This window comes from Mus musculus, chromosome 2 (genome assembly GCF_000001635.26).
Source record: "Mus musculus strain C57BL/6J chromosome 2, GRCm38.p6 C57BL/6J".
Classification (NCBI taxonomy): Eukaryota; Metazoa; Chordata; class Mammalia; order Rodentia; family Muridae; genus Mus; species Mus musculus.
The window spans coordinates 40,619,894-40,631,905 of record NC_000068.7 but is presented as its reverse complement, the minus strand read 5'-3'; the positions used below and the strand labels follow the sequence as shown (position 1 = coordinate 40,631,905).

General features: G+C 35.5%; 1 protein-coding gene across 7 annotated transcripts in view; it reads left to right on the top strand.

The window, feature by feature from the left end:
* Lrp1b (low density lipoprotein-related protein 1B) overlaps window positions 1-12,012 on the top strand; it is a 2,058,309-nt gene that overhangs the window by 2,021,693 nt on the left and 24,604 nt on the right. For 5 of the 7 annotated variants that reach the window (XM_006498463.4, XM_006498461.4, XM_017319348.2 and 2 more), the window contains 2 exons: window positions 2,195-2,299; window positions 3,155-3,268. In XM_006498463.4, the coding sequence (XP_006498526.1) occupies window positions 2,195-2,299; window positions 3,155-3,268 (219 nt within the window). The remainder of the gene's footprint in view (window positions 1-2,194; window positions 2,300-3,154; window positions 3,269-12,012) is intronic. The other 2 variants (XM_006498462.4, NM_053011.2) reach the window with 1 other exon arrangement.

The window sequence follows — 12,012 nt, the reverse complement described above, 5'->3', positions numbered from 1 at the left end:
TTTGCAGTTTTATCTTTTAGATAATAACTTTTGGCATATAGTTCTTTTAGGTAAAAATCCTTCAATGAATGGTGAGCTAACTTTTCTTTGACATTATTACTTTAATATAATTAACACCTGTAACATTTTTGTATTGGTTTTCAATAAATCTTGGAAATAAGAAAAAGAAGTGCCCTTAATACATAACATTTCAGAAAACAGTACTTCTTGATTTTGTATTTGGCTCACTTTGTATGTGTATTGTAGAGACAACGTCCATATAAACTGTAGAGGACACTATACTCCTGGTTATACCAGAATTTGAGACCACCCTCACCTGTTCCATGATGGGCCCTGAGTTTATACTGTCCCATTTTACAACTTACATATAGGTAATTCACCACATCTAATTATTATGATATTAAAAGAAATGCTATTTTGAAATATGGGCTTTTTAGAACTCTCTTCAAATTCAGACACTGACCAAAATATATTCAGTGAGTAGATTGCCAGCAGCCATATAATCTCCAGCAAGACAGATGATTATGCATGTAATGCAATTATGAACACCAGGGTTCCTAACCTATCATTTTCAGGGACTTTAATGTCAATAGGAAATACCCTAAAAGAGATGTCATGCAATTTTTTTATACCTTGAGGAATGTAAAAAGTCCTGTTAATGATACTGATGCCTGACTTTAATTTCAAGGTCATGTCTAGAGTTAGGAATGGGTATTCTGCAAAATTCATTCACCATGTAAAGTTACAAATAGTCAGTGGTACTGTAGCATGACTTCATTTCCAAGGTCATTTCTGGACTCATGAAACAATTTATTTTCTTACTGGTTGATGACAAGCACCACCATGAAATTACAGTCTACATTTGAAGTATCATGTGTACAGCTTTCTCAAAGCTCTTCAGGAAGGAGATCCGATTCCCTAGTGACCTTGAACATGGTTATACTTTTACTCCATTTCTTCAGTGGTATTCCATGACCAATATAGTTGTCTGTTTAAAACAAAAGACATTATATATTTTTGTGCAATTATCCCATGAAAGAAAATAGTGTTCATTCTCATCTCATACATGTAAAGTGATTATAATTAGACTCTAAGTTGGAAGGTTCAAGAATGCCAATCTCCTTGCTCCTATATTACTTTAGATTTTCACTGATTAGCACTATTTTGGCAATAAAAGCTATTAACTCATAGTAGCTTAAATCTGACAGTTCTGCATTTAATACAGTAAGGGAGGGAAACTCAACATGAAATATTTGGCTAACTAGGAGTATCACCCTGGCTCAAAACAAAACAAAACAAAACAAAACAAAAAAACAGGTTTAACATTGTGTTTAATACGTGGTTAACATTTGAAATAAGTTTATTTATTTACAGTTACTTTATCTGTATGTCTGTCTGCTCCAGGGTGGGATATAATCACACAGCAGCATGCACATGGAAACCAAGGGACCACTTGTGAGAGTTGCAGGTCATCTTCTGGTGTGGCAAATACCTTTATTTACTGAACCATCTTTCCAACCCTAAGACCACATTGCCACCTGACATTTCCCAAATCTGCAGAATTAGGACCAAGATGATCCCTGGGGATTATTACCTAACCAATCCGCATAATTTTTAATTCAAGACAATGAATCCCTATCTTGAAAGTGTTGTATAGCATTCCTAGGGATTAAATACAATGTTGTCCTATGGCTTCTATACACACAAAACCTTAAATGCATGTACACCTATATAAATATAAGTACCTTCATAATATAAAAACATATACACATTTTAAACAATTGCAATCCTACCATTTTTCTCTAGGGAATGCTACAGTGAGAACAGAATGTTGTAGTACTTTTGTCCTGTGGCTTATAACTCACACTGATGTTACCAAGTCCTAGTTAACTGAAAAAGAAATTCATAAAGTCCTCCTAGCATGTAGGTGATAGACAAGAATATATTCTAACAATTTATCTAGATGCTTTAAATTTTTAACAAGAAAAGGGGTTAAAATTAGCAAATACCCAAGTAATCTGTTACTTTTCTAATAAGTTTTCTTCCCACAACCTGTTTTCCAGAAAATGTAGATTTACATGGAGACTGGAGTATTCTCAAATGATGCACATTCTAGTTTGCAGGTGTTTTGTGTCAGCCTTCAACAGCAATAATTCTGTTAAAACTGTTTTCTCTTTTTCCTCTGTTTCTGCAGCTGTACTAATGGGAAGATTGCCTCTAGCTGTCAGTTATGTGATGGCTACTGTTACAATGGTGGCACATGCCAGCTGGACCCTGAGACTAGTATACCTGTGTGTGTGTGAGTATCTACTAATGTAATTTAAGACAGGGTTGCATGAAGTTAGAGTCTCTATCCTAATGTTTTCCTTTTGGAGGGGCAATACTCCTAAGTGAGTGTGTCATGCACATCTCTGGTCAACTGTCCCTCATTGGCTCATGATCTACATGATTCCTCTTTCATCAGCCCTTAAAGATCTCATGAGGAACGGCTCATTCTAATTTTAGCATCTCTACATTTGAGACATTCACAGTTTTTCAACTTAAAAATGCTGAGAAAACTTCTCTGGTTTTATTGATCCTATTAAGCTTCATGAAACATATAGTTTATTGTGTGTGTGTGTCCACACATGTGCTTGTGTGTATAAATTCCTCAGTAGTTGGGAATTTACTTTTCAAAAGAACTAGGACCATGTTTACAAATACATGATGTTGTTTGATGTTCTACCAGGTTTAGAGTATCATGTAATATAAACCAGTTAATTCCTTGGCTCTTTGAGCATACATTATGTGCAGGCAGGTTGCTATTTACCCAGGGAAAGCAGAGATTCTCAATTAGAAAATCTAGAATTTAGTATCTTCCTCTTCCCAGTTTGTTGATTTTCTAGACCAGACCACCTAAAGCCATTTCATTGTCTGTAGTCAATTTATTTGGTTTTATTTTAATTGCATAACGGGATAGTACCCCAAAATGAATCCTATTAACTTCCTGTTCCACAACTTCTTACAGGAATATGTGATCAGTGTGTATATGAGGGAGGCAAGCATTTTTGGGAACATTTTTATTTTATATTAATATCAATGTATAACATAAATTTAAACATATATGGCAAATAAGTCAGACTATATTCAGTTGTATTTTACTGGAATTCTGCAGATGCTCTGTGGGGTTTAAAAGTCAGCGCTGTGACCAGAAAGAGAACCCTTGTGATCACTACTGTCAGAATGAGGGGATTTGCACTTTAACTGCGTTTAATGAGCCGAGATGCAAGTAGGTTTAACCTTCCACTTACCGCTGTGCTTCCTGTGACATCATTTCAGGCCACAGTTCATTGGTTTAAATCATGAACATCCACATGCATTTCACAGTGTATACTTAATCTTGGGGCTCATCTCTGTCACATTTAATTAACCTATGCTTTGCTCATAGATAACTGTATACACTGCAGACCACTAGAGTGTGCAGAAATATAGCAGACGATAAAAATGCTACTCATCCTGGTTCCTAAAACCATGTATGCTAGAAAGGTGGATTCTAATCCCAGGAAAACAGAAGCAAGTGGTTTAAAGTCTGTCACTACTATATTTGGAACAGTGGATTTTAAGTTCAACATTTCTACTTCAAAATCTGTTGGGCTAGTAAACAATGTGTTTCTTATATTTACATTGGAGGCTGTTTGATTTACTAAGAAAAGAAATAAATGCATGCCAACGTATTTCAAGAAATTTAATTTCTTGATAGTTTACATCATTCTTCCTTCATGCAGCTTGTGGTGACTTGGATATTCATGGAAAGCAAACCCCTGTTTCCTCATCCCTGTGTCACCTTTGAACTGACCACAGTAGATGTCATTTTTGCCATATGTACTTGAGTTATAGGGTTGGCACATATGTGATGTCTTTTTGAACACTTAATGTTAAAATAAGCAGCTCTGATTGGCACCTTGGACTACCCTCACTGAAGGTGGGGTTAGCCTAATGAAACTGCATAACACAATCATGCTAATATTCTAGCATTTCTATATCAAACCCTGACAATTTTGTTATCATGAGCTGCTAGAGCTATGAGGCAGAAACTTGAAATGAATAAAGTTGGCACTGAAAAAGGTAGTCCCCATTAAACCAAAGAGGAATATTTTGGAGATCAGGGATCCTGCAATAAAAGTTTTGGTGCCATTTCAAAGGGAAATCGATGCTTACTCCTGAGGATGCACACAGAGGAAAGAATAGACAGAACGGTGACTCATTGGCATTCAAAGTGACTGACTGACTTCAAGATGATCCTTGGCCCCCAAAAAATGAAGGACATTTTTATGTTAGTTTTACCATCCCTATAATCCCTGCCCTGTAATGTAACCTTGGTTTATCCTGTTACTGTTTCATTGCTTCTGAGCAAAGTTTGTGAACTATCAGACCTTTAGTTTGACTCATCATCATAAACAGGTATCTAGACGGCTTCCTGTGCAAGGATTCCCTATGTCACGAGAATAAGAAATCCAAATGGCTGTAGAATTCCAGAGTAATGGTTAATTTTAAGCAAACAGCACCAGGGTCTCATAATGAATGTTGCTGGTAAACTCAGCAAAAAGGAAGTAGGGTAACTCCAAGAGTTTAGGGACTGCCTTTTATTTTTATATAACAATATCTCTGTGTCTATTTGCCCTTTTGGAAGTTGTGCTTGTACTTGGATTTTTCTATTTTTTCAGTATTTTTTGTAAGCAGAAGAAATATGATAAATAGTATATATATTTCAAACAGTTAAGTCATCAAAATTATAGAGAAATCCTATTTTCATTTGCACAGTAATTCATTAAATAAATATAAATAACCAATAAGTAAGGCATTTGTCAACAGATAGCTTCAGGACCATAAAACCTGACTTGGAAGTACATTATATAAAATGCTATTGTCTAACTGCTGTGCCCTGTTCAGGATAACATACTGTGATCACAAAAATTTGACAGTCTGTGCCCAATTATGGAATTATGCAATGTTGCTTCCTCTAAACTTTAATCATTCCAATATATAATGCTGACACACTTAAAATTCATTTTGACTAGAAGAATGTCTTTTAAGAAAGAATAAAATAATTTGTTGTTATAATAAAACTGTCATTAAAGTGTGAAAAACAACTGAATAAGAAATTTTTCATGATTTCAAGTGGGAGGGTCAAAGGCCTTTCAGGTGTTAGTAATATTATGAAACAAAAATCATAGGGGCTTTAAACCCGAGGAATGGCTGAAAAAAAAATCTAGAAAAGAGGAGCATGCTCAAAGTACACTTGATAGAGAAGCAACATTTCACGTCACTGAGGGCAAAAGGTCACTGGGCAGGAATGTTTCAAACACGCAATGAGGAGTGTTTCCTGCTTTGAAGATTAATTGAGAAGAAAATATAACTCAGAGAAATGTATCCAGGAGTAGTTTCCTATGAACTGAAGAAGAGGAGATTTCCAGTAGTTTCAGTTATGGAAAGGTGAGCCTACCTGTGTCTCACTATAACAGACAAGGTGTTTGTTCTTAGAAAGATGTGTTATAATCCCTATGCAGACAGAATCCACAAAAATCTCTGAAGGCAGGAAGGAACATCAGAGATTTCTTCCAGAGAAAGAAGAGTTAAGAGTTCAATAAAGGAAAAAAATAAGAACAGAAAAACATATTTCTGCAATGAAAAAGAATTTGCCATTAAAAGTGTTCTTATTGAAGCACTATTTTAAAATTGTATTTATTCACTTTACATCCAAAACTGAATGCCCCTTCCTACTCCGGGCCCCCCTCACATTGTCCTTCCTCCCATTCACCATCTTCCATCCCATTCTCCTTGAGAATGTGGGGGCCCATGAGATCTCCCCACCCTGGAATATCAAGTCCCTGCAGGACTTGATGCATCCTCTCTCACTGAAGTCAGACAAGACAGCCCTGTGGGGAACAGATTCCATAGACAGGCAATATCTTTAGGGAGAGCCTTAGCTTTAGTTGTTGGGGGACTCACATGAAGATTTGGCTGCTACAGATGTGGAGAATAGGTCCAGCCCGTGTATGGTCTTTGGTTAGCGGCACAGTTTCTGAGAACCCCAAGGGTCCAGGGTAGTTAACTCTGTTGGTCTTCCTGGGGAGTTCCTATCCTCTCCAGGGCCCTCAGTCCTCCCCCCAACTCTTCCATAAGTCTCTCAGAGCACTGTCCAATCTTTGCAGGTGGGCCTCTGCTTCTATTTCAATCAACTACTGAGTAGAGTCTCTCAGAGAAGAGTTATGCTAGGTTCCTGTCTGCAAGCATGACAAAGAGTCATTAATTGTGTCTTGGCCAGGGACTGGTACGTGCCCTTGGGATGGGTCTCAATTTGGGCCAGTTATTGGTTGCCCATTACCTTAGTTTCTCTTTGTTTCTGCATTTTATGTAGACATGGCAAATTTTGGGTCAAAAGTTTGGAGGGTAGGTTGGTTGATTCACTCGTATCTTGCCTAGCTACAGGAGGTTTGAAGCCTCAATTTTAATATATACAAAGGTAGAAAAAGATGATCAGGTTTTCTCTCACATTCATGGCTCCTAAGAAGGAAGCTTAGGATATATGAAAATAAAACAAAACCAAAAAACAACAACAAAAACAAACAACCCCCCAAACAACAACGAAACCCAATCAAACAAACAAAGCCTAAGGAATCTTTAGCATATTTATAATTTCTATAGTTTTAATATGTAATCAAATGTAAATAAAACTTAATATTACCAATGGTTATATGCAATACAAAGCAATCTAGGTATAGTACTATACATTGCCCACAGCATCTTTCTAGCAAACAAATCTTATGTGGGGAGATGCTGAGCAAAGAGTATGTTAGTCTGATCTCTCACAGTAGTGATCAGTATTTCTAGTGAAAATGTAATGTATACCATTTCATCTAAAACCTTCACAGGAAACAAAATCTGCTACAAGTAGTTGCTTTAGTTTCAATGGCTAATCATTTTTGCTTTCCTTGTGGGGAGAAAAACTACCTGAATTGTATGAGACTAATGCACACAGTCAGAAAGTCAATAAAGTATTCAGATCTTATGAAGGTGACAGCTCAGGTTTTCTACCTAGAAATTTTATGGCTATATCCTTCAATTCAGGGAACAGATTTGCTGGTTGAAAGCCTTCACTTTTGTCTCTAGATGGCCATTTTCATTTATTACTTTGTGTGCAACAAAAGGAAAATGGCAAAGAAAAGCAAAGAAATAAAACATAGTATGTTTTTACATTGACTTGGGAAAAGTTTTAAAGTAGTCAATTGAAAACTGTTAAAACTATATTTCAAAATTCTCCATTATGTTATTTTGACAATATTATTGAGCTCTTATTATTGTTAAAATGTTAATAGAATTATATTTATATTTTTAATATTTTATTTCATGTATATGTTAGTTTTGTCTTTATGTATATCTGTGCACCACTTGCATGACTGATGCCCACAGAAGCCAGAAAGGGGTGGTAGATTCCCTGCAACTGGACTTAAAGATGGTTATGAGCAATTGTGTAGGATTAATCCCTGGTCCTCAGGAATTGCAGCCACTGTTCTTCACTAGTGAGCTATCTTTTCAGCCATAATGAAAAATAATGAAATGCAATAGCAAATAGTTCATGCCTTCTGGAGTCTAAGAATTTCCCATAGGTTTAGGGTCACACATGAGACCCAGATTTTGTATGGAATATGGACCTCACTCTGTATTATTACTCTATAGCAATCCCTATAGTTCCTTTGGTCATTCACAAGAAACAGATGCTTGGCTCTCTTCTGTTTCCTGTACTCCACTGCCATTCCACCTGCACACAGCTGTGCACACACAAGCCATGGAAAATCAGCTGCATGTGACACCTCACTATATGTGTTCAAGATGTTCAATAAAACAATTATCACTTGGTTGTTTTATTCACTTAATTCTTCAGGCCCTACTGCTCTAAACCAACATGCTAAGTCTTGTTAGCATGCCATTCATTTATAAAGCATGATTCTTGGATTTTTTTTTCAAAAAGCGTCTTAATTCTGTCAACAGGGCTTTTCTGAAATCGAGTATTGAACCCAGGCTGACCTTGATCTAATGGCATTCATTTTACCTTAGCTTCCCAATTGGGGTATTAGAAGTGTAAGCCATCACCCTCAGCTGCCTATTTTATTTTTGGTGTCCTTTCTTGGACTAATAGCATTTGTATGTATATAACTTGATATGTCCTAATTTTCTAAGACTAACACTGAACAGCTAGGACTAGTAGATTCAAAGTTAGAAGCTTGTGAAACCAATCCCCTTTAACTTTATACAAGTTAATGCTTTGTGTTGTTAAATACATGGTAGGACTAGTCATTCAACAAAACAATTCAATTATGGGTGGTCTGAAGTATTTAGATGTAGTTCTGATAGGAATTTTATTCAGTTCCTGATAAATATGTTCCAAAATTTCTCTAACATATCGGTGAACGCACTTCAAAAACAAGCCTCTTAATAGCAGAAATAATACAGAATAACAAAATGTACTCCTAATGTTATAGAGCAACCAAAGGGCTAAGTATTAATTTTATGGGAACAATTTCCCTGAGATACACTCATTCCTTTAAGCTTAGACTAGTCATAGAACAGTTGTCTCCCTGCCTTGATATACTGAGTACTAAGATTAAAAATGCACATCACCATCTCAAACCCAAATTTTATATTTAAGTTTTTTTTCATCTTTTATGATTTATTTGTTTCATAGCTCAAAATAATATAACAGATTATATCTGGATATATAAGTGCCTACATAGCCCCAAGAATAGGAGTTAGAAGTGTACCATTTGAATTACTAATGCCTTATAAAATGACAAAATGATGCAAACTCTTCTGTTCACACATATATATGAGAAATCTTTTGAGGATAATGAGTTATATGCCATCCTGGGTTATACAATAACTCAGCACAGTAAAGAAAGCACAGTGATGTCTTCTAAAATCCAAGGGCTTGAATATACTCCAGTGAAGTGTTTGTGTAGCATACATATGTGTATGTATGAATAATCAGCAATATTCAAATTACATTTTAAGATATTTTCTTTAAGAATTTTCTCCGTGAAAGCACAGAGAAAGCTATTAAACAAAATATCTTAAAATGTAATAATGGATACATATTACTGAGATATGAATATTGCTGAATTTTTAAATATAATTTTCCATGTAATTTAATTCTCTTTAATATCCCAAAGAAAAACATAACTTCTTAAAGTATATGTGAATTTTCTGAAAATGGAAAATTAAAAATATGTACCTCAATATTTTATTGCTTTGGAAACCATATCTATTTAGGTGCTCTCTGTTTTCAGAAGGCAATATGGAAATATGCCAGGGCACTTCCCACATTGTGAGTTATTGCTACCTGCCCAGGGCAAGAACAGTTTCCCATGTGGTTAAGGCAATTTAGCACTGGGAAGTTTTATGCTGTAATTTTATATTTCAAACAAAGCTAAAAATCTGATATTCTCTCTCTCTCTCTCTCCTCACTCTTTCCTTGTTTTTTTTTTTTTAAACTAGGTTAAATATCAATAGGCATTTGTGTTGAGAGAAGCAGGATTTTCTCAAAGTCTGTCCACATATCCTGCTATTTCGATTGTGTTCACAATTTCCATATCTGTTTGTTTTGATCCATATTTCACAGGGAAATCAAACCTTCTTCTTAGTGCAGCCTTTGGACATGGAACATATTTCTGTGAAATTGGTCTTTTTTCCTGCCCATAGTACATCTCATCTTAAATTTGTGTCTTATTCCTCACCACAAGATAACAAATTCCTTCCCTTGATGTATTGTTTCTGATTTACTTATTAATTCCCAACCATTAACATGCATTCTTCATGTATCATACATTTGCATTGATACAGAATTTCACAATAGACATCTGCGTTGCAATAAACCTATGGTTTAATAATCAACCCATTGTTTTGATATCAATCCCACTAAAATCAGGGACTAGATAAGGCTGCCCACTCTTTCCCTATCTATTCAATATAATACTTGAAGTTCTAGCCAGAGTAATTATACAATAAAAGGGGGTCAAAGGGATACAAATTGGAAAGGAAGAAGACAAGTTATCACTATGTGAGGACGATATGATAGTACACATAACATAACATAACATAACATAACATAACATAAACATAACATAACATAACATAACATAACATAAACATAACATAACATAACATAACATAACATAACATAACATAACATAAACATAACATAACATAACATAAACATAACATAACATAACATAACATAAACATAACATAACATAACATAACATAACATAACATAACATAAACATAACATAACATAACATAACATAACATAACATAACATAACATAAACATAACATAACATAACATAAACATAACATAACATAACATAACATAAACGACCCCAAACGTTCTACCAGAGAACTTCTCCAGCTGATAAACAACTCCAGCAAAGTGGCCCCATATAAAGTTAACTCAAACAAATCAGTAGCCTTCCTTTATACAAATGATAAACAAGCTGAGAAAGAAAATCAGGAATCAACACCCTCCACAATACTCACTAATAATATAAAATATCTTTGGGTAACTCTAACCAAACATGTGAAAGATCTATATGACAGAAACTTCAAGTCTCTCAGGAAAGAAATCAAAGAAGACCTCAGAAAATGGAGAGATCTCCCATGCTCATGGATTGATAGGATTAACATAGTAAAAAATGGCCATCCTACCAAAACCCATGTGTTTTTAAAAAGGAAATTAATAATGAATCCTAATTTTCAATATAAACAAGACAATGATTTTTCAAGTTAAAAACTGACTAATGTGTTTCCTAGTAAAAAGTACAAACACAGAATGACAGACCTTACTTGTTTAATTGTCCTCCTTTATCTATTGTCTTATTGTGAACACACTGTTTGCATCTATTGTCTTAGATCATTGTAAGGATCAAAAAACCTAACATCTATAAATCACATAGAATACTGTTTTCCAAACTGTGGACAATTTTAGAAACTGAAGTTGTTAGTAACTAGCTTTAAAGTGAGCAGAAGCTAGTATAACCTAGCCCTCAGAAGTCTGGGGAAAAAAATGGAAACTGAGAAAGAAGCTCACACCAAAAGAACGGGCTTAGTATTGAAAGAATGATACAATCACATCAGCAGCCATTAAACTGCAGTGTCGTAACCTTGACAGAAGTGGCCACAGTAAGAGCACAGGAAAAAAAGTGCCAAGATCAAAACCTCTTGTGACCCCTGAAAGCAAGGCAGAATTTGACTTATAAAAATAGCCAAAGTAAATAGAGAAAGTGTATGCCTCTCCAATGCGAGCTTGTGGAAAACCAAGGGCCTGGAGCCAGAACAATAGCTGATGGACATCTTCCTTTCCTTTGGATTTGTCGTTGTTCTAATATAATGTCCTTATTAGAAGCACAAGATTATTTTCCAACTCCTAAGGGAGAATAAAATGGAAGAAATGCCCAGCTGCTGTTTGAGAAACTGGGGATAAGGTTTTGGAAGGAAGAAGAAAGGCTATTTCATCTTTTGTAAAGCTCTGTTATTCTTTTACAAAAGAATTATCCTTCTATGCCTCCTTAAGGCCTGACTGTTCACATCTATAGTCTTGCAGAAGGGAGCTGGAATTATTAGCTTTGGGATTCTGTATACCAGGAGAAGCAGACCTTCTTCATGCAGACCAGGGGCACTAGAGAGAAGAGCCAAGAAAAGTCCAAGGGAGTTTTCAGAGTTATTCCAAGCAAACCTCACATTGCCAGAAAGGTATTGAGCAGGTGAACTTGAACAGCCTGTGCTGCCCACGCTTCCGTCAGATCACTGCATGTTACTAATTTGTTTCTGCCCCTAGGAGTATTCTGAAAACATAAAACATGAAGTGTGCATGTTGTTCAGAGCAGCAAAACTCAATATAGCCTGCAACATCAATACTTGTCCTTTATAGTCCCAGGTGACAGGCTATAACTTGTTCTAGCTTTTGCCCTGCTTGTCAAGC